The sequence below is a fragment of the Pithys albifrons genome, chromosome 2, assembly GCF_047495875.1.
Source record: "Pithys albifrons albifrons isolate INPA30051 chromosome 2, PitAlb_v1, whole genome shotgun sequence".
Taxonomy (NCBI): Eukaryota; Metazoa; Chordata; class Aves; order Passeriformes; family Thamnophilidae; genus Pithys; species Pithys albifrons.
The window spans coordinates 99,784,989-99,808,714 of record NC_092459.1 but is presented as its reverse complement, the minus strand read 5'-3'; the positions used below and the strand labels follow the sequence as shown (position 1 = coordinate 99,808,714).

The window sequence follows — 23,726 nt, the reverse complement described above, 5'->3', positions numbered from 1 at the left end:
ATGAAGGAACTGAAAGCATAACTCATCTAGAGTTGTAAGAGAAGATGGCTCAAAACAATCTTAACCAAATCCTGGGCCAGCTTTGTGCCTGGACTTTACTCCAGCATAAGACAGAGCAGCGGAGTACAATTTGTATTAAGACATTAGCAAGAGAGAGCAAAGAACATAATGAATAAATTTTATTGGTAATGCAGAAGAAGATTGCAGACTGGTGGCAAATAAGACCATTAGGGGATAAGAGTATAAAATTACATGGAAAGGAAGAGATGAGATTGGTCTATCGCATTTGTCCTAAATCAACATTTCTTCTCAGAAACCACAAAAGTCAGCAACTAAGTGGAGGTGAATGAAAGACAAGGGTCAAAACAACAATAATAATTTATCTGAGTGTCAGAAAAGCATTTTTACACTCAGTACACCATGCATTGATTTACACTTGATAGACAGTACTTACACAAAAAGAGACTTCAGCCCTCACTGAATAGCCTACAGCACAATACAAATTCTTTTCATGATAAACCTAGGGGGAAAAAGCAATCCCTTTTTATTCAAGGCATTTCCACTTAAATATTTGAGTCTACTGGGAACAGACTGAAAGACACATACCATACTCCCGGCTCACATCTAGAGACACTTGTGGTTAGATATGCTGATGCTATTTGACAGTATGAGGGGCACTGTTAGGAACTTTGTTGGAAAGAAGCACAGTGGAAAGCTTCAGCCCTTGTTTTCATTTCTCTTTGGAGATGCTTGATGGAAGACCTATGAATTGTTTACTTGTATGACAAGAAGCTGGGTATGCTGGTAGGAAGACTGAGATTCACCTTCAGGAGTCAAAGGACTGTTTGATAGCAAAAGATTTGCTTCCTTTTCTGGGGATGTTGTTTTTCCTTTTTTTACAAGAGAACAAAAATATTATTCCTTTAAGAAAAGACCTTGCTGGCTATTGTTGTTGTTATCTGCTGAGTCATACCAATCATTGTTTATTTTACCATTCCTAGAGAATTTTAGAGATAGTTTACTCCCCCTGCCCCAGAACACAGTTGAGAAACACTGTATAATTTCATAAATAAAAGAAGCTAAAGAGTTTTTGGTTGAAAGCATTTCCTTTAATGGTCTGCTATGCAACACTTCAGCAGTCGGCTGACTCATGGCAACTTGAAATTGAAAATGACTTGGGGGTGAGGAAAAGCAAAAAGAGGACAGGAAGAATTATACTAGCCAGTATACTTTAACTCTCTCTATAATAGTCTGATCCTCATTTTGCTCAGCTAACCATGACCTCAGAGAATTGGTTTGAGCATCAGCTCTGTGTCTGGTCCAGAGTAAAAGATGTATTTATAAATTAGATTAACATGATTAGTGATGAGAACTATATATTCAATTACTTAACTCATTTCTGTTTTGATAATCTTCAATACTACCAGAAGGACACTGTCAGAGCCATTTTCTTTTAGTCCACCATTTTTTGGAAAGGCCTTAACTATCACCAGAGAGAAAACTTATGCTTCGTTGTTGCAATTCTTTCATTTCTATTATATAGTAAATTGTGTTCTCTTTCTATACCAGTTCAATGGAAAGTAATCCAAGCAAGTGAAATAAAATATCTTTCCCTGAGTATTCAAAACCCAAACTCTAGATGCATTAAATAAAAAGAGCAATAACCTTCAAAAAACCAAAACCACTGAAAAAAACCACTTCTACCTGCACCAGAAACCTCTCTGATTGTCCTGCATTATGCTATTTACAGTCATCAAAGAAGCCCAGGTGATCTTCTATAAGCACTGCCATGCAAGGACACTGGCTGTAGTAAGACAGATGGAGATCTCAGATACTTTTTCCTCTTAAATACAAACAGACTTTCCAAAGAAAGAAAGACCCCAAAGTAGGAGATTGTTTCAGAGAAGACAGGGGAAACCTCACTGTGAGAGAAAGGATTCCTCTGCTTGTGCTTTTTGAAGCTTTTGGAATCCCCAAATGTCTCCAGAACGTTAGTCATGCATCCTGCTCATGACTCCACATCAAGGGTGAGCCAGGCTGATGAGATGCGATGGAATCAGCTGGGTTTACTAAGGAGTAACCTGCCAAGCCCCTTGCATCTGGCTGACACTAAACAGAAATACATTCTCTTCTGGTTTATGCCTGGGTGAGCCATTTCTCTAGCACTCAAAAGCCTTCATTAGACAGGTTGTTTGGAGAGGAGGCACAGCATACTGCTCAACCTGAGCAGGCCTAACCTTTAGAAACATCTGAATTCCAGTCCTCAGTTGCAGCTGAGCCGCAGAAAATGCAAGAGGGAGGGATGCAAAGCGATTTTAGGGTATTCTAAGCTGCTTGGATCCAGAGCAAGAAGGGCACAAACACAGTCCTTGGACACAGATTAGAAGAACCATTACATGGCTCTGCCTCATAAGTTGTCAGGGGCCTCAGGTTATTGGCGTGACACCACCAGCTATGAAGGCTTTCTGCTGCATTGATCTTGTCACTACCAGGAGAAGTGAGAGCAGTGGGAGGGGATGCAGAGGGCATTGACACCCATGCTGTGCTGCTGGAGGATCCCATCAGCGAGAAAGATAACAGCAGAGTGGCACCAAATGACTTGGACACACTGAACTATTGCAGCTTGAGAACACGTGAGCTGCTATGAGAGCGTACAGATTTCTCAATGCATAATTCAGTATCATAAACATGTGCATGACACTAACTCATTCTTCTGCTAGACTACTTTAATTTCTAGACAATAACCTCACTAAATTGACCTGGAAAGAAAAAGGCACTCAATGTTTATAATTTGATTTCTGCCCTATATAATTTTGGCTCCCCTCCTTCTCATGCAACTGCTAATATGAGTTACTGCAGATTTTGTATTTTGTTACAGTTTAATTCAATGGGATTTTTGACTAAGCTAGTGTCCAAAATGACTTTGCACTTGGTGACATCTGCGATGCCAGCATGCAAAATGATTCTTCTGGCATTTTTACAAATTCCATTGTACCACTGAGTATGTCTTGAGAAATCCAGCTATGGCCATATCTGATCTGGCTAAGAACACCAAGTAATATAACACAAATAATGATAATAGTTATTTTGCAGGACTAACAGCTTCTGGCTATTTTCATTTTCTCTCAGGCAGATGTGCAGCCCAGGCATACTTTCAGTGTTTTCTGTATACCTGTCATCATCAAAATTCTTTCAGATTTGACAAATGAGACCAAACAGTTGGATCAGGAGAGTCACATTATGGTCTCGATTTTTTCTGTTACAGAACAATTGGAATCTTTGAACAAAATCCATCTTCTGACTGTCTGTCATTCCTTCTACTGATGTATCTGCTGAAGCCCATTAGACATAGATTTTAGATGTATTGATATAGATACATAAATACATCAGATACAGATCTTAACATTTCTATTTGGCTGTCTTCAAAAGACTTTTCACTGTCAGAATGGCTTTCTTTCCAAACCTTTTATTTGGAAGATATTCTGGTGATTAGGAAAACCCGATCTTAGGAAATTCATGATGCCTTGAGAACTGAGGTCCATTGTCAGTCATTAGAGTCCTCAATATTCGCTGGAAGTGACCAAGGCAACATTACCAGATTCAATTGTGTACACTTTTTCAGACTGTGTTTACACTGTTGTCAAAGGTACACAATTTTTAAGACTTCAATGCTGCTTTTCTTCTGATTACTCATCTGCATTTTGTGATTCACTTCAACTGCAACATTTTCATTGACATCATCCCTATGCCAGTAAAAACATGTTTTCTAACTAAACTGTACTTCATTAGCTTCAGTTTCAGAGGCTGTCCCTGTTCCTGTGCTAGTATATTCTAACAACTGACCATTTTTTTCACTGATTAGCTCATCTCTTACTGCGTTACTGACACCATTAATTGACAGTGAACGACCCTGCCTCAGGTATCACACTGATCAAGGAAGAGGTTGTATGCACAGCATCAAATAACTGAGATTCGTGGTTAAAAATGTGTGGAATCTACATCAGAAATACATAAAGACATGTATTTCTAAAATTCTTTACTTTTTTATATCTAAAAGTCTAGACATTTATAAAGATAACGCATATACATTTATTTCTCATGGACCTTTTTAATAACTAGACCCTAGAAAACACTGATGTTCACAGGGAACAACGAAATCGGAGATGCAAGAGCACTAAGGTGGCTTAACGGCATTGGAAATTACAAAGACACTTGCTCATCTCTTCTTTTAACCGAGACGAAAGGAGCGGGTGTTCGCGGCTGGCAGAGAGGAGCCGAAGGGGAGCTGGGTTAAAGTTATGCGTGCGGAGTGCTGGGCGCCCTGCGGTGCCGGCAGCAGGACGTTCACTGCCTTCAGGGCAGACGCGGGGGTACGGAAAGGTGAAGGGCCGAAATAACATTCCCGTACTCCAGCAAGAGGCTTAGGCCATCGGCTCCCGAGGGCACAGAGGGGCGACCGCCCGCAGTGCTGTCGCTGTCGGTGCATGCCGAGCCCGGGCAGGGGGCTGGGGCGCTGCGGGGTCCCTCCGGCACCGCGGGGTCCCTTCGGCACCGCGGCCGCTGCGCCGCATTCCCGGCGGACGGAGCGGAGGGGCGGAGGGGGAAGCGGAGGGTCTGCTGAGGGATGGAGGTGTTCGCGCCCCGGGAGCCGCCGAGCTCTGCCGGCCGGGTCGCGGCTCTCCGGGAGCCCATCCCGCCCCGCCGCTCCGGGGCGACTCCCGGGGCCATCGGAGAAGGAGCGGCCGGGGACGGGACGATGGTTCTCCCGAAGAGCCGCCGCTCCCTCACCTGCGGCCACCACGACCCTCCGCCCCCACGCCGGGACCGCCGAGCCCCGCTGAGCCGCCCGGGCTGAGCGCGGCGGTGGGCGCGGCCTCCGCCGCCCGCCCCTTCCTTCTTCCCTCCCTCTCCTCTTCACTCCCTCCCTGCCACCGCCCCCCCACGCCCCCCGCCCGTCGCCGCTCCCGTGGCCCCGCCGGTGTGTCCGGTCGCCCCCGCGCTCCCGCCGCCCGCCCGTCCTCCTCCTCCTCCTCCTCCTCCTTCTCTTTCTGCTCTTCTTCCTCCTCCTCCTCCTCCCGCGCTCCCCCCGCCCTTCCCGCGCGGTGGTTCGCTCCTCCCCGCCCCTTTCCCCCACCTCGCCGTCCCCTCCCACCCGCGGCTGCCCGCGGTGGTCTGGCCCGGCCCGGCGGCGGAGGGCGCGGCGGCGCGGCGGCGCGGGCGGGAGGGCGGGCGGCGCTGCGGGGCGGGGGTCGCGCTCTCGGGGCTCGCTCTGCGGGGACGCGGCGAGGAGCGGCGCGAGGCGGGGGACACAGCGCGGCGAGCGAGGCAGCGGGAGCAGCTCCCCGACCGCGGGCAGCACCATGAGGTTAGCGGCCGGCCCGGAGCGGGCGCGGGGAGAGGGGGATGCTCCGCGCCCCCCGCCTCGGACGGCGCACGGCCGGGGACGGGAACGGGAATGGGAACGGGAAGGAGCGGGGGCTCGGCTGGCGGCGAGGGAGGGGAATGGGCCGAGGGGAGCCCCGCGGTGGGGGAAGGGCCCATTGTTAGTGGCGGCGGGGGAAGGGCGGCCCCGCCGGCCCCGTCCCCCCGCGGCGGCGGCGAAGTTGCGGTCGGGGAGCGGCGGCGGGGCCCGGGCCGGGCCGGGGGGCGGCCCCGCTCCGCGCCTCCTGCGGGCCGGGCACGCCGTGAACACCGGGCGCCCGTCTCCTTTCTTTCTCTCCCGGTGTTTTTCCCCCCCCTCCCCTCCGCCTTACCCGGCGCGTGTTGCATTGCAGCAGCAGCTGGGCTTTCCCTCGGTGATCAATAAAGAGGCGCCGGGGGGCGAGCGGGGAAGGGGGGACCCCCCTCCCTGCAGCCGGGGCAGTGTTGCGATCGGAGGTTCGCGATGTAAACACAGAGGTGGCCGCGGCTGGGCCGGGGGTGGCGGACAGGGAGGGGGTGCCCGCCGCCTTCCCGCCGGGAACTCCCGCTCCCCGCCGGCTCATTCATTCGAAGGCGATTTTCTGCCTCCCTGGCCCGTCCCCCCCGCCATCCTCCCCCCAGCTCTCTGTTAGCGCCTGTTCTGTTTCCATAATCTCCTTTCTGGATTGGTGCAGGACCCGCTGAGAAATGCGGCTCGGTGGCTGCTCGGGGACGCCGTGCTCCCTGTAGGCCTGTCCCTCGCTGGAACAGCTGGGGAAGCGAGTTACTCTCGCCTTTCTTTTTTTTTTCCCAGTTGAAGTTATTGTCTGCCTTGCAATTGGATATGAAGCTTCTTTGTCTTAAAGATGACCGTAAGTCGTGAGGTCCTTTCGAGTAGAGGTCCGCAAGATCTGCGTGATGAAAGTCGGCAAATTCTCTGCTTCATAAACCTGATGAGCCATTAGGATTTCCTGTCAATTACAGGAAAATCCTAATCAAATTTTTTGAACTGTAAGGGTTCCCCCGTCAGTGCACCTTCAGTGGAAAGGCTAACATTGCAGCGGGAAGCATGGAAACGGTCTCCCTGCTGTTTTGTTTAGATCTGTGTTCCTGTATTTCCCTCTAGTTTTCTTTGTTAACTGTAGGTATTTATGTCCTGTGTTATTTTAAGCTTTGTTTTGTCTTGTGATAATTTATTTTCAGTTATTCACGTTGCTCGTGTGGAAGTCTGATACCCTGCAATTGAAAAGTTAAAACTTGGAAAACCTACAGTTCTCATTCAGATCCTTTAAACAGAGGTGTTCTTTTTAATTATCTTGACAGCCTTTAGCACAATGAAATGCTGTTAATTGAGCAAGACTTGGCATAAGTATCTTGGGAAGCCTGGTATAAATTTGGGTTTCTTGCTGGCAAAAAGTACTTGCATTGTGCGGGTGATGCTGAGTGAAGTGAGCTATACCAGCAAGACTGCTCGTTCACTGATGTAACTGTATGTGTGCTAGGACTTCTGCCAGCTTGGAGGGAGCACAAGTATTTCTCTTAACCAGCATAACAGGAAAGTGTCTAGGTTGAACCTACCCTTAGGTTGCTTATTTAGGTGTTTGAACAGTCAACTTGAAGCAGTTAGTGAATGTAGGTAAATGAATATATGACAGGTCTAAAGCTTTCTACCTGCTCCGGTGTGCAGAGCTTTAAGCTGGTGGGGGTTCCAAGTTGGAGGGTTGCTCTGAGTGGTCTTGGGGCCTTTCAAAGAAATCTGACTTCAAGAGCACTTGGTTCCAAGCCTTTGGAAAAAAGAAGCAAGCTGTACCAATTAAACTACACAGGCTAAGAAAATGATGTGGTTAAAGAAGTATTCTCTCTCTATAGAGGCACTATTAAATTCACTCAGTTTTGTTTAATTGGTCCGACTCCAGTACAATGGCAAGCTTTCACTGCACGCTCTCTCTGGACTTGTTTAGACTACGATTGACTGTATATTTCTGAAACATGTTTAAACAATATTTTCATGCTGCATTTTGTTCGGGCAATGTCTTTTAATGTGTATTTGCTGGTCAAGGCAAGTTGTCATGGGGAGGAGTGACAGGGTACATGGGACAAGTGACCAGCTTTTCATTTACAGCTCTGTTTACAGGTGCTGCTAAATCTTAGCAGTTAATACTAAAGACTTACTTTTGGCACAATACTGATGGTCTCCTGGAATGCATAAACTGCATTCTGCCCTTGCTGTCCCACAGGTAAGTATGCAGTTGGTGCTCCAAAGAATACAAAAAGAAATAGATGAGCTGGGAGTGGTGGGGGTAAAGTGCTCTCAGTTTCTATTCCATCCTTTGGCACATATGTATGTGTGAGAGTCTGTTCTTCAGCCATCATGAGCCTGAGCTAATTCTGATGATTTTGTGTTAAGGTCTTGCATCATGTCTAGCTGATTAGCTAGTCAGTTACTGAGGAGCAAACTGATTTTTCCTTATTTCAAATAAAACTAATCATCGCTGTGAAGAGCATCTTAGAATTGTAAAATAATCAGCAATTCCGTACGACACAAACATTGGCTGTACACAAGAATTAATTCTTGCAGAAGTCTGCTTTGTATTCAAATTGAAATGATATGCTGTTTGAGTAACATCTGTTAGGGGTTTTAGGTTGCTGATAAACTTTGAATATTAAATATCCCAGTTAAATGGTCTAGCCCAAGTATGAAGTTACGTGCATCAGGCGCCAGCTTGAATGGGGCTTGTGTATCTCTCTCCTCCTGCCTTAGGTAAACAGCTGATTCTCCCGAACACCTGTTGCTCTCTTTGTACTTGGGTTAGCTGACCTAAGTACTGCTCCTCATTCAGTTTCCTGAATGCACTTCTGTTATAATAGGTGTCCAGGAGTAGGCACTCTCAGTGAGGTTTCCACTTACCAGCTGACTGGAATGGGGTAGGGGCAAAAGGTGGTACAGATCTAGGTGACAGCACAACTGGGTGCCCTGGTTCTAGTAATAGTATGACGTCCCATCATATTTGTACAAGAAGAATGTGTGTGAACAGACTTTTATTGTAGCATATGTTGAAGTCTGCGTTACAGAAGCTGATAAACATAACTCTACTGCTAGAGCTGGGACTCTACAGTGAAGGTTAACTGAATTATCTTTTTTTTTTTGTATCAAGCTCATTTTGTATGTTAACTCCAATAAAAATAAATAAGCTTTCCAAGATACTGACTTTTTAAAAATCAAACTGTACAGCCTTCTCTTGGGATTACTACATCCATTTCTTTGTGTGGGAAAGAATTGTTTTTCATTAGTGTGCTAGTCAGAAACCAGACTGCTTAGTTGGGTTTCATTACCCAAGTTACAGGAACTGGGAAAGAAACCGTGTTTTTAAGGACTTTTAAATTCTAGTACTTTCAGAGCCCAGTATGGTAATTTGTGTTTGTGGTGGGTGCGTAGCATATATGTGAATTTCATTCCATGTTTAGATAAGGCAAATAGCAAAATTATTATAGATTTTGCCTTTTTAGAAAATCATGTCAAATCCTCACTTGTATTTTCAAAGTAAAAAGGTAGCTAAATTTGTGATCTTTAAACCATAGTAAAATTTCTGTTTAGTTCCATTCAGCAGCTTTTCTGCTCGAGTATGTTGCTTTAGAATGTAATTCATGTTATGTAAAAGGCAGCTTATTTTGTACCTGGGTTGGTAAGCCTTCATTATATTTTAAATGTTGTGCTAAGAAAACTAATACCATACTCACTGTTTACTGAGTGAAAGCCCACAGCAGAAGTAACAAAACATGTGCCCTCATTAGGGCTAGGAACTCTTGAAGGAACCCACACACGTTTCCTGGGGTTTCCAGAGAAGTGGGTATACAAGAGCATTATTAGTGACAGTAGTACAGTTCAGCCTACAGTAATAACTGCACTTATTTAAGGCAGCAAAATACCACTGCAGCAAAGCCATTAATTGTGATGGTGACATTAAGTTATTGTGTACATCAATACATAAGGTAATGCTTTGGAATTGTGCCTCTACTTTAGTTTTAATACTTGCCTGAATAGTGTATTTGAAGTCGAAGGCTTAATTTAGTTGAGAAATACTTGACAAAATGTTGGAAGTGCAAGCAGGCAGTTAAATTAGGCTGGATACGCATAACTGCAACCAATACAGTTCCTAAAATTGCTTGTATCTCAAGAGAAAAATTGGTGGTGTAGGCAGGTTTTTTTCAGGTGGATACAAGAATTCAGGTTACTTTCCGTTTTCTTAAGTAAACTAACAGATGGACTGAGTCATCTGTCTGATAGAAGTGTGGTCTTTAGCTGGCACTTTATTTGTGACAGTTGCACATAATTTTTGGACGGGTTGTTTCTGCCCACCTGATAGGGAATTTGACAGCTGTTTTGCCCTCAAGGCCTCTGGATAGTTCAGTGAAATACTTTCATAGCAAAAGTCTTAAAAAAATTACCATGTTAATGGAGAGTGCAGGAATCAGAATACATTTCTTTAGAAGTAGCTATTTATGACCATCTCACAATTCTGTTGTCAGCCTCTAAAAATTAGAAACAGTCTTGGAGTGCGTGTAATTCAGGAATGCTCTCTGGAAGGGTATGTACAAGTTTTTTCTTGACTCTGATTCAGGGTTTCATGGTTATTGTTGGAGGTCAGAAAACAAGACTCAGTCAGTTGGTGTCCTACTTCAGGCCACTGTAGCATAATGGCCTTCTTTTCTACGCTTCCATAAAAAGCAGAAAAATTTTCCTCCGAGCACCTGTTTCAGCGGATGCTTTGCCCTCAGTGACGTATCTTGGCGCTGCCTTAGGCATGTGATTGGAAATACTTTGTAACGTGGAGTGCTTCTTGCCATGCCAGTGCATTTCATGTGGAACTGTTGCAGAAGTGGGTTATTGAACCCCTGGATAGAGTAATTTGCTTTCATTACTAGAGAGCAAATGTATTTTGTGAAACAGATATTATTCCCTTCTTTACTTTGACCTTTCATCTGGAATTGCTTTTGACAGTTCATGCCTGCTTCCACTCAGCAGTGTAGAAATGCATGTGCCAGCTCTTTAAACATCCAGACATGTTTAGGTTTTAGGAGTGCTATAGTGTTGAGAGAAAACAGAAGATATGTGCTTTTTAGGTTCGATTCCAAAAAAAATTGACTTTTAGTAGTAGCTAAAATTAAATGTAGCAGAGGCAGAAGTCACACAAGCCTTGTGGAACTACCTCAATCTAGAAGTAATTTGTGATGGTGCCTACTTTGCTTCCCCACCTTGCTGTTCCCTGCCAGTCCGTGGGAATTGTATAAAACTACCTTGTGTTCTTGGGCTGTTAGACTCATTTGGGATTAATACCAGAGTGAAATTGCTTTTGTATCTATGTATTTAAACCTGCCAGGTGAAGAGCCAGTGTTGAGTCCCTACTGTCCCACTCCTGCCCTAACTGTCCATGTGTTCTCACAAACCTGGAAAAAACACAATTGTATGTAGCTTTTTCAGTTGAATAATGTACAGAATCTTTTCTCCCTTTTAGGAATAACTCCACTATCTTATTTTAATTTTCAAATTTTCTAACATCAGAAATGAAAAGATACATCTAAGTAACTGAGTCTGATTTGAAAATGCTCTGCATCAGTACAGACTGGTAGATGGAAACATTTTTACTTTATTAGATAGTCCTAACAAATTGTTCTAGTATTTGTTAAGCCTCTCCCCTGCTATCGCTTACTGTAAGTCTCCTTCAGTGTGGCTATTTCCTGAGTGATGTTAAAAAAGTTCTGAAAAAGTACATGACTATTGGGCTTACCAGCTTTTGACAGTGTTATGCATGTGCTGCTCCTAATGTGGTAGTTCTGTGGGTACTTAGGGGAGGCTTGTGGAACTGCTGCTTGGGAGGAGATGTGACATCTTTCTGGGTCTGCTGCCCAAATATTACTGACAGCATGGTGGAGAAAATGGGAATGTTCAGTGTGATGCGAGAAGCAGTCAGTCCATTTTGGGTTAGTCTTTCCAGTTGAACTGCTCAGTAATAAGCACATGTTTTGGGTATCAATGCACAAGTTAATGTGAGGAGTCGAAGTAAGATTCTGTTGTCTCTGTGAGTAATCTTTAAGCAAGGCTCATTAAAAGAAAACACAGTCAATATTCAGGCAAAAAATAACCTGCTCTTAGTTTCACATGTTGAAAACTCTCCAGGCAAAGCTATCTTGCTTAAAGAAAGAATAGTAAAAACTGTTTCAGTTTAGTGCAAAACTTAGTCTGCTTCTTTGCTAAGTGTGTGGGTTAGTGGTGTCGGGCTTTTTTTTCTTTTTTTGTTTTTTTTTAATTATGGTAAAGAAAGGTGCTGACACCAGGTGAAGTATGAGGGAAAGAAATGAAAACTGATTGCACTCCAGAGGGTGATATAAAAATGCTACTTTGCTAGACTGGTGTGCTGCCAGAAATAATTCTAAACTCTAGTTTGGAGCACAAACATGATTGGAAGGATCTTGTTTCAAATATTCTGCCATTCTTTTGTGTTTTGGTGTCCCGTCCCCCCATAAATTTTAATCTTCTGTTTCCTGAATTGAGCTACAATCTAAATCTAAACTTTCTGCAAATTCCGTAAGGAAGGGCTGAGGCGGCTGTGTGTGTACTATGAGTAATAGCCACTTAGTTCAAAACAGAAAAAGTTTTAAAACTTGGAATTTATCAGAATAGCAAAAGAACAAGAGTAATCACTGGTATAGCTAAAGCCTCTATTATGCATTAGTTGCGGTTTTGTAGCAACTAGAGAAATATTTTAATTTTGTTTTTAGAGGAAATCTATTTCTATGTATGTGTTGTTCTCCTTAAAGCAATTCTGTAAAAGACAGTTAAATGTTTAAAATTTCTTTAAGGTTACTGACTGCTGTCACTTTATTGCAGGTTACCATACAGTGATACCAGTCTTTAAACTGAAACACTTGGAAGGGCATGTTTTGAGGCAGTGTTTTATTGTGGCCTAGTCTGGCTGCTGGTAAATGCTTTGCCTTTTTAGTTCTATAGACCAGTGTATGTCTTCCTGTGTCATCATATTTGTAGAATTGCATATTATGTAGAGACTTCCACTGGAATTGTATTCCCCCCCTATTGTGTGGGATTGAAAGTGGAAATACTAAATGGTAAGTTTATTAAGGTTCTGTTGTAGTTCATGTATTTCCTACAAAAGTTTCAATATTGCTGCATTATTGGTATTTTACTGGCATTGATGGAAAGAGGTGGTTGGTATTTTTAGGTTTCATTCAACTTCATGGTTGGCTTTGCAAATGTGAGTTGAGCATATGCTGAGTAAATCCTGGCCTTGAACCTGGTAGTGTTGCTGCCTAAAATCACCAGCTCTTGAACCAACTTATGTTGAATATGTGTTTTTCAGGTTCCAAACTCCCAGCTCCAGGCAAGCAAGAATTTTTCTTTTTTTTAGCTGGTGTATGTTGTTTGTGTCAGTAATGCATTACAATGAACAATATACACTTCTACTTGTTTTGAAAACTTGTTTTCTCTGTATATTTTTCTCTTCTATAAAAGTACTATTCCCTTTTGCTTTCTTTTAAAACCCTGGAGTCTTCTCCATAGTGTTGTGTACACCTTTTGTTTCCTCTCCTGTACTGAATTCTTGTTGATATTCAAGGAAAGTATATGATTCTTTTTGCAAACCTTAGTCCACTAAACAATACTGACTCTTCTATAGAAGTACTCAGTCTAAGTTAATGGAATGGATTTTTTTAACTTGTTGGATTTGTACTTAAAATTGTACACAGTGAAGTTTTCCTAGGAGAACGTGTATTGTGTTCTTGAAGCTGGTTGCGAAGCCCATTTTTAGAAATCCGCAGTTGGTTACTGTGGATTAGGCTAAATGGACTTCACAGCTTCGTAATAAACATTGTTACCTATTGTCTAAAATAGATAATGTGGCCAGACTGACAAAACAGTGAAACTTAATCCAAATGAGCCTAATTTTGGCAGAGATAATGAATCAAAGTAGTGAATAACAGCTCTGTTATGGAAACGATCAATGCTGGAGTTTAGCTATTTTTATATGTAAGTCTAATCACTGAACATACTACTGAAGAAGAGGTATGATTTGCCTTTGGGTATTTACTAGTCTAGCAGAAATACTAATTTTTTTGTTTGTTTGTTTTGTAACTATGTTTAGAGGTACTTCTTTCCTGGCTCAGAATACTTCTGCTTTGATAGAAGTCTCTGAATATAGTCAGAACTCTAAAAGCTGCTATTATAGTTTAATTTATTGTTACACACCAATGTATTTAGTTGAATCACACTGTTGTGAGTAGAACAGGAGGGTGGCTCAGGAAGTGGCTGATACTTTCTATCAGTGTGTGTTGTATATGAAATAAACATATTTTGAACACGGGACTGCCTTCCTGGTCAGGTATGAACTATCTGGTCTGAAACTGAGTATGGAGACAGTAGTTCTGTATAAGTAGTCACTGCTTTTCCCTTGGTTAGAGCCTGGTGTTTAAGGGGAAGAGCAGATGAGTGGTTAGAGCACTGAAGTAGTAAGTGTTTGAACTTAAGCAGAAGTGCAATACAGTCCTTCAGCTGCTTCTTCATTGTTATGTGTTTTGGAAAATAATTGAGAATGAGGTTTTGTAGCATTTCAATGGTTTCCTTGGGTTTTTAACTACTGAGTGGAAATGCAGTAGTGGCTTTTGGATGAAAATTTTTCCTTGAGATTGAGGAAGAAGAACAAAGCACTAAACACATAAAAGAAGTACATCATACAAATCTTGTGCCTTAAAGATCTTGTGCTGCAATCTCAAGGATTGTGGTGGTACTGTTGTAGTTTCAAATCATATAATCAGTTGGGTTGGAAGAGACCTCTGAGATCATCAAGTCCAACCCTTAATCCAACCCCACTTTGATTACCAGATCATGGCACTCAGTGCCACGTCCAGTGTCACCTTAAAAACCTCCAGGGTCAGAGAATCCACCACCTCTCTGGGCAGCCCATTCCAATGCCCGACCACTCTCTCTGGAAAGAACTTCTTCTGAAATTCAACGTAAACCTCCCCTGGCAGAGCTTAAGCCTGTGCCCCCTTGTCCTACTGTTGGTTGCCTGAGAGAAGAGACCAATCCCCACCTGGCTACAACATCCTTTCAGGTAGTTATAGAGTGATAAGGTCTCCCCTGAGCCTCCTCTTCTCCAGGCTAAACACCCTCAGCTCCCTCAGCCTCTCCCCATGGGACTTGTGCTCCAGTCCCTTCACCAGCCTTGTTGCTCTTCTCTGGACCCGCTCCAGCCCTTCAATATCTTTCCTGAACTGAGGGGCCCAGAACTGAACACAGTACTCAAGGTGTGGCCTCACCAGCGCTGAGTACAGGAGAAGGATCACTGCCCTGGTCCTGGTATCCACGCTGTTCTTGATGTGGTGTGATGAGGCCCCAGTAGCCTTTAGTTTGGTGATCAGCTGTGTTAACTGCATCATATAGGGATTAGCTTCAAAATGCTACACTTCACATCTGACCTTGCTACTGAGCTGTGAGGGGAAGAAATCTGGACTTCTGGGTTCAGGGGTTAATTTTGTATTTTGGCAGTATCTTTGAGTAGACTTTTCATAAAGTTTGGAGGAATGGGGTGTCTCAGACCTCTTGGTTTGGTGCACTGTGAAGGCTAAAACAGGGTATTCCTGTATGTTTTTATTTGATGTGCCTTTTTTACTCACTGAAAAGACAGTTCTATGTTCCTGTAATTGCTACTGTTTCCAAGAGTAGCTAAATCCACAAATGGATGGCAATAACATAAACACAAAGCTTTCCTTGCAGGTTAGGAATAGCGTTGCTGTAGCTGTGTTGCTCTAAGGATATAAACAAGACAAGGATTTTATAAGAACAGGCACTATCTTTTATTAGATGAACTGCTGCAGTGGTGGGGAGAGAACACAGGCACAGACATCCAGGTGGCAGGGAACATGACACGAGCAAGCTTCAGACATCCAAGTGCTGAGTTCCTGGGAAAGTTGCTCAATTCTTTGGAGACGCCAGGTGGAGATTTTGCACTGCATGGATTGTTGCAGGCATGGTGCAGATACAGGTGAATGTTGCTGTGTGTTTTATTTTTTATATGTAGCTCATAGTTTGGTATCTGACCTAGCAGCAATATTTAGTCCAATTCTTATTTCAAAGAGTATGGAATTAAGTGCCTGAAAAGAGGTTAGCAGCTGTAGGATGCTGTTTAAATAGTCACTTGTTTTTGCATTACTGCAAGGATGATGTCTGCATAAGGGGTGAGGAAGTTGCTTTGTAGAGACCAATGTCAAAAAGTAAACCTGTGAAAATACTTTTCGAATGTTCCTGTTCCCATGTAAAGCATGAGGATGTATTTTTCTTTGAAGCATCTGACTACTGGAAATCACTAAGGAGAAAAATGCTCAGAATGCCTTGTTCAAAGAGCTCATCTGTGTTACTTTTGTGGTGACATGGTCTTGGTCACTAGTATGACTTTTGTATCTGTAAGATGCAGATAGAAGTGTATTGCTTTGCAAGGGTTGAATCTTCAGATGTGACTAATGCTTAATAATACTTAATAGTAGGATTTTATTATTGCCCTGTTGAAATCTCTAGTTACTCATCGTGGGATAGAGGAGTGTACAGTTAAGCCAGTTCTCTGAGTACTCCGAATATCTTGCCTTCAATTCGCGTGTCTCCTTTTCTTAGGGCAGATGGATGCAAAGCAAAGAGCCTCTCCTCTTGCACTGCTCCATGCCCCAACAACAAAAGGAAAACACTGTCCTGGATACGTACTGTTAACAACCTCTGTGTGCTGCCTGTGCAGGTGCTCACCTGTTTAGGTTTTCTAGCACTTGATGCACAATCTTCACCTACAGTCAGGTATCCGATTTCTGTCCAGTCCATTCTGTGTCTCACTAGTAGTGAATAAAGAGAAGTGACTGGATGGTAGGAGAAATCCCTGGCTTTGAATTGGGAACTGTTTGTAAGCTTGTTCATCAATGACATGTGGTTTTATGTTAACAAGGCCTTCTTAGAGAAGCCTTCATAACTTTCCTTAACTTGTTCTTCTAAGTAAACTGCACATATTTTGTACGTGCTGTTAGGATGAAGACTGTCAGTGTAACTGTTAGGAATGCTTTTGAGTTTGGTGATTTATGTAGTGGAAGTCTCAGTAGTCAACATCCTTGTATTTGAAACCACCCGTTTTTCCCTCCTGAATTGGACAAAGCTCCCTCTGCCCAAGTCTGTCTGCAGTTGGGGTAGGTGTAGGCAGTGGATCCCCATGCCCAGTCATTAGATATTTTGGTTTTAACTCTCAGGGAGCTTTCCATGGTCTTATGTGAGAATGGGGAGGGTGTTAAAAAAATACAGCAAAGAAACAAAAAACTGAGAGGATTCTCTCCAGTTTGGTGGTGCACATTTTCATATAACTTATGATGTATCAATTTCCAAACCACTTGAGTGATCAAAATTTTGTTATTCTTTGGGAAACAAGAAGAAATTCTATGCAACTCATACTGTCTGACAAAAAACTTTCCCATGAAGAGGCACGTAGTTTAGGTGTTCACATATGGTTTATCTTCAGAATTCATAACAGATCTTAAATTGAAAGTAGTTTGGGTTGATGCTTATTTTATTTTTTTGTAAAACAAAACAGCCCCCCAAACAAAGCAAAGCAAAACCATTTAGAAATAAAGCCATAGGGTTTTCTTCTAGAATTTGCTTGCTGATTTTTTTTACACAGTATGAGAGAAATACTATATAAAATGATGAAAGCATTTCACACTTAAGAATGGAAGTTTTATGAATCTAAGAACTTTTTCTTCATCATAACTATAGAATTGAGATGTAGCTGGTCATATGCACTGCAGCACTGCATTTTCTCTTGGCAGCACCATACCCTACAGCCACTTAAATACAGAGAATCATCTTAATGTAAAATAGAGTAAGTGTTAGAGGCAGCATCTTTGGTAGATTGGTGACCAGGGTAATAGTTTTGCCACGGTTTTTCTGTTTCTCAGGAAGACTGGGGTTAATTGTAGCTTGGCAAGTAAAAAAAAAAGTTCCATATTGTTTTTCTGCAGTAGATTCCTGTTGCTATGCAACAAACAGAATGTCACTTAGTACAGGATATATTAAATTGGTATTCCCAGCGCATATCTCTGCCCGTTCATTTTATACTTTCACAGGAGGGTATGGCTCTGGCTTCCTGTAGCACTGTAGTATGAGGATATATTTGAGCTGCTATTCTGGTGCTCGCTGTGGCTGCGGTGACGTCAGTGCACTTGCAGAGCCTTTCTTTGTTTTCGGGTGGATGGGACACCTGTGCCACACAATCAGCTTTCAAGCAGACAAAAAGGGGTGGTGGTTATCTTCCCCGAGGTGGGATGCTATTGCCAAGCAACATGGTAACACTTCAAAAGGGAGAAATTTCTCAAATGGAAAAAATATTAGGCTCTGAATTCGGAAAACCTTTGCATATGATGCGGAGAGAATTAATGCAGATGGCACTATATGAATCTTGAAAGCAAAAGATCCAGTGAATTTTTAATGATTAGAATTAACTTTGATATTTGAATATGTTGATTTTTCCTCTCCTACCTCCCTGTTCCCCCCAATGATAAAACCAGCCAATCTCAGCATCTAAACTCTCCATTTGCTCTTGATGGATTCTGGAATATATGCTTAGGCGTGCTTGAGAAAATTACTCTCTGTGGCTCTGGAACTGGTAATTAAGTAATGGACAAATGACAACATCTGGTAAGGCATTATTTTATAATCTAGTTAGACTTCCGTAGTGGAAAAGGAGACAAAAATAATATTTGAAAGCTAGAAGGATGTTAATCTGATCTTTGCTTCAAAGTCTGTCAAGCAGTATAGATGTCTGAAATAGAGAAACTTGCAAGCTGGGGATCTGTGCTTTTAGAAAGCAGGCGCTGTGTCTTACATGCCATCACGTTTATGCTGCGTAGCAATCCATCTTATTTTAAGCAGTTCTCTGAATTTTCTTGTGGGCTTTGAAAGCCAGTTTACAAAATCTTAGCTGAAATTAAGTTAGGTACTAAAATTAGCAGGTCAAATGCTGTCTCTGTTTCTGCTCTTAGAACTGAAAGATGCCATTGTCTGACCTCCCTTTAAATTGTCAGTGTGAAGCAGGTCTAGAAGTAGCTGTTTTTTTAAATACTGTATGAATGTACTTATGTGTGGCTTCTTAATAAAGCAGAAATCAAAAAGAAGAATAAAAATAAAGTTAGGAAAGATTCAAAACACCTCTCAGTACTGTACTCTTGCTTTTTTTGCCAAGGGGGTGCCTCTAATCTATAAAGCAGCATTGAGCAAGCAGCCTTTAGTAATACAAATTTCTTTCTTGTAGTCTGGTGCTTAATTCAGATTTCAATGCAGGGAATTTTGTGTCTGTTTTTAAGCAGACTCAATAAAAACCATTTCTCTGTGTACACAAAGAGACCTTGATGCAACTTAAAAAATTCTTACGGCATCTGATGAGATAAACCTGAGCTTTGTCACAGAGAAATGATTTAAATGTAGTGGATGGGGGTGCTTGGGGGCTTCTTGCTTTCTGTTTTGGGAAGAGTAATCTTTACCTCTGTTGCACTACTCTTTGGTGAGAATGAGTAAACTGCTTGTGGCTTTCAATGCTATGATGGCTTATTTTATTTTATCTTTGCACAGGAAACTGTAGGAATTTGTAAAACTGTCTCTGCTTCTTAAGGAGGGAGCAGAATGTAATTTAATTGTGAGGGTAACAGGTACTCTCTAACTTTGATGTGTAGCTGGGAGAAGTTCTAGAATGGAATTCACAGGAAATTGAGAAACTTGAGATGGAAGTTTTAAGTAGTGTGCTGGTAAGATGCTTGGGACAATCTTAAAGGAACTCAAAGTAGAAAGTGGATTTTTTAAAGCACTGTAATTTTAGGGCAAAGAGCATTTAAAAGTTAAGCTCAGGTGCTACAGTGCTATGAATAGGACCATAACACAGTGGTCAGCTTTTCATATCCATCATCTTCCCCCTCAGATTGAAATTACATTGTGTCAAATCCTGTAGATTTGACACTAATAGTCCAGAGTTCTGTTTGGCTGTCAAAAAGACATCAGTACATTCTTTGTGTGTGTGACCAGTGACACCAACCTGCCAGGTCCTGGTCATTAGTTAATACTAATATGCATATGCTTTATGCAGAATTACCTTACAGAGGATGTCAAAGCATGTGATTGATTATATGCTGTTTTTTTCTCCCCTACAATAGAAACTGGATTCTGGTTTGTAGGAAGAAGTAAATTGTGGTTTGAGGGCTGCTTTTTCTTTTAGGTTGTCTTTCTCTGTTGGCAGAGGCTGGAAAGTCTCTAATGACTGAGGTAGAGAATTGCTTGAAGATAAGATGATTTCATGGACTCAGTATTTTCTGCAAGAACTGACTGCTTTTTGTTTTTCAAAGCATTTCTGTCCTTTGGTGCTCGTTGAGTTGTTCAAAGTTGTCAGGAGTGTTCATTAGCTGTGTCCTGACTTGTTTTCTTGCTGACTAACTTAAGTCTGTGGGCCCGATCTGCCAAAATGTTAAATTATTCAGCATATACCTTTGTCCTTCAAAGCACAGAGAACATTATATGGCCACTAAAGACAAAAGGGACTCTAGATCATCTTGGATTAAATGGTAACCATCAGAAGGTACCAGTTGTTGTCCTTCAGCTCTCCAGTAGAGGAAACAACTTCCCATCTTTAATTTCCAACTTTTGCTAATTTCTTAAAAAGAAACATGTTCAAGTTTGAAACTCTCAGATGATGTATTTTATGATATTGCTTAAACTGTGTGTAACTGCTGATTTTAGTATTCAGAACAAGTTTTGATTAATGTGCAAAAAAATCACTACACACCGAATAATGAGGAAACCTCCATGCTGTTCGTTTACGCCTCAGTTCATCTACCCAAAGTCAGAGGCAGTCTGAGAAAAAAGGTGGGAGGGGTGAGAGGAGTAAGTACATAACTTAGACTTTTTAATGGTTTTACAACTGTAAGTCACTTCTTCCTTCATATATAAGCAACTAGAACTGTTAGTTGTTCTTAACTCCTGTAAATTTTTTTAACTTTGAAAGTTATTTTTTAACCATAGTACAGTGTAATTTTCAATGTTCTTTAAAAGTTGAAATACCAAGCCAAACATAATATGCCGTGATATTTGAAATACATATAGATTTGGAACAGCTAGATTGTCAGCAGCATGTGCTGCCTAAAATCACTGTAACCTTTGGTAGTTCTTGTCCTGTTAGTAGAACATGCACATCTAGGAAGCTGAAACTGTGATTATGGCAAGGTGTGCTTACCAGACAGGAACAGTAAGTCCTGGGATCTGTGGTGGTCCTGTACTTTGCTTAATCAGGGTTGCTGACTTCAACCAGGCTAATACCCACCACTAGTTATCTGCCTGTTTTTAAGATAGCACTGGGACACTTAGTTCCTTGTTCTAGTGTTTTGCATAGGTAAGACCAGGTGGCTTTTTCTGAAGGTACTTTCAATTGGTCTAAGCCTTATATAATGGGACAGTCCTCTTTGGTGACTCCTTTTAGATACTCAGAGGTGCAGTGAATGAAGAAATGGTCACTTTTATGTGTTCTGGCTAAATGGCAGATGTAGGCCTCATTGTTAAGGAAGGAGGTGTTGTGGGTGTGCTCTGAGTAGCAAGGAACAGGTTTTCAAAACAACTGTACTCATTCTCTGCCTACGTCTTTGTAGGGTCTGGGGCAAAAAAATGATGACATTGACCAGCCTGGGCAGACAAGATTTTTCCTGCAGACTCTGGTCTGCAGATTGGAGTTTGAGCATGTCAGTCAAATGCATCTTTAGTCTGGGATAGTGTAATCTCTATCAGGAAATTCACTCCCATTCTGAATTATGTTTGGAGTTTTTGTCTATGTCATCTAAATCTTTTTCAATACTGAGGCTTCCATGCTTCCCAATTTTGGACAGTACAGAACTGTTTATTCTCTCTGAAGCTACATCTAGTGTATGTGAGGCTGTCGTGTTCCTCCTAAGTATTTTCAAGATTAAAATCGCCAATTTCATTAATCTCTCATTGTGATCTGTTTTTAAGACATCCTGGCAGTTGTTACTCTCCACTTGGTCTACATTGTTTGGAAGCTGAGGCTGATTGTTGTCTAGTCTGTCATGTACTGAGATCTGCGTCTGTTCTTTGCAATGTATCTAAATGTAGACCTGAACTGTTTTCTCCAGGCACTTTTCTGGTATGCCAGTATTACTCAGAGTTCTTACCCTGCCTGCATCTTCTGGGCTTCTGTCCTCTCCAGTTACAGCCAGCATCCTCTTCCATCTCTCTGTGGTTCTGCTGCAGCACAGGCATTGTAAAACTGCACTTGATGTGTTTCCTAAATGTTCCTTTGAAAACTCCTTTCTGTTCTCCTTACCGTGATTTTTGTGTGTATATCTCTCTTGCAGAAATGTCTTGTGAATGCTGTCAAGAACCAAGTCATGCTACAGCATCTGCTGCTTCTCTGTTATAGCCAGGGAGGAGTTGGTCTCTTCTCCCAGGCACTCAGCAATAGAACAAGGGGGCACGGGCTCAAGCTCTGCCAGGGGAAATTTAAGTCTGAGAGCAGAAAAAAATTCTTTCCAGAGAGAGTAATCAGGCATTGGAATGGGCTGCCCAGAGAGGTGGTGGATTCCCCATCCCTGGAGGTTTTTAAACTGAGATTGGACGTGGCACTGAGTGCCATGATCTGGTAAATGGACTGGAGTTGGACCAAGGGTTGGACTTGATGATTTCAGAGGTCTTTTCCAGCCCAATCAATTCTATGATTCTATGATAATTAGGGTAGTACTCCAGTAGAACTAGAGGAAATTAAACTTATTTGATATTATTAGTTCAGAAGTAGCATTGAAGATGTATTTGTTATTTCTTGGCAGGTTTTTACTGATGTTTTTCTTGGGAGTGAAGTTAAACATAGATTGTTCATAAACCTGACAGCTTATTTCCTTCCCCATTCAGAACCTCTCCTCTGCTCTGGATGTAACAGTTTCTACCAGTTTCTACGAGTTTCTGCAAACCTGATTGACATCCCTCCCAGGTCTGAGGTTCTGAACACCAGCTGAAAACACAGTGGTGGTGGTTTCATAGAAAATTTTGCTGAGTCTCTCCTCAGCTTGGAATTGAATGTGTTTAGCATAAGCCAAACAACAGCAGTCTCTTGAAAGCTGAGGCTCGTAGCCATGACATTCAGAGTTTTCTCATAGGGAAAAGTTCCATAGTAAATGCAGGCACAAAGTACACACAAAAAGGCATCTGTCGTAGTTGAAGCTTGCAAATTTTTACGCAGCTGAGAACATGAGCTTTGTAAAAAGCAGCGTGGAGCAATCTGTTGCTGGTGTCACTAATGGTATCATGGAGAAAAGGCTGCAGTGTAAAGAATGAGAATGGTACGAGCTTCCCTGGTAATGCTTGGGCTATGGTGTTCAGAAGGATTGCCCTCTTGGGATCCAAGCAGGGTAGAAGTTTGTGGGGCAAGATGTTGGGCTACAGCTTGCTGATAATCACCTAAAAGAGAAGAGGAGGAATAACCTTTTTTTTTTTTGCTATAGTTACACATCTGCAATATGCTTCAGATTTCATCCCCTTGCTGTGGTACCAGTGTGTTGCAGGCACCTGATTAAAATCCTTTCAGTCAGACCCAGGCTGCTGTTTGCTGCAGTGGATTGTAGCAGAGTTCTGTACTGAATCTTAAACTCGCTCTGACTTTCGGGAGAAACTCCAGGTTTTCATCAGAATGAAGTATATTGTCCAAATAGGAATCTAATAGTGTAGAAACCTTCTAGGGAGTCTCATGCATTAGAGAGTGTTTTGTGACTTATAGTCAGTCTGTTCTTCTACAGTATAAAGCTAATTGTTTTTTAAAACAAAATGTTTTACGTGGAAATAAGTCTCTGGTTGAACTAGTTTTGTACCATGAGAGTTAATTTTGCTGAGATGTAATTAGCAATACTCATGGCTTCTGGACCTAGCAAAAATACTACCTGAAAAGACAGGGGGTTTTGCCTCCTTTGTACACAGCTTATTTGTGTTTCATATTAGCCTGAAAGTGTTGGATATACTGCTAGACAGCGTTATTAAATACTGATTTTCTGTGTAGCTAGTTGGTACACTTAGGGGATAAGCTCTTAAACGGGTAATCATGGATTATTTACTTCTAGAAACCAGCTGCATTTTCATTATAAAGTGTCAGTGTGGCCACTTCTGTCTGCAAAATAGCTTGAAAACGCAAAAGCCTTTTCATTTTTCTTTCCTTTTTTGTTGCAACAACCTACTATTTGTAGTTATGATCTTTTCATAG

At 42.2% G+C, this 23,726-nt stretch overlaps 1 protein-coding gene across 5 annotated transcripts in view; it reads left to right on the top strand.

Annotated features, from left to right (window-relative positions):
* The window catches only part of ENAH (ENAH actin regulator), a 128,979-nt gene that overhangs the window by 26,770 nt on the left and 78,483 nt on the right, over positions 1-23,726 (top strand). The window contains exon 1 of one of the 5 annotated variants that reach the window (XM_071579538.1): positions 4,961-4,978. The exons of 2 other annotated variants lie outside the window; for them this stretch is intronic. Coding sequence is in view for 1 of the 3 variants with exons in the window: in XM_071579528.1 (XP_071435629.1) it covers positions 5,361-5,365 (5 nt within the window). In the remaining 2 variants the exon portion in view is untranslated. 2 more of the 5 variants (XM_071579528.1, XM_071579548.1) reach the window with 2 other exon arrangements.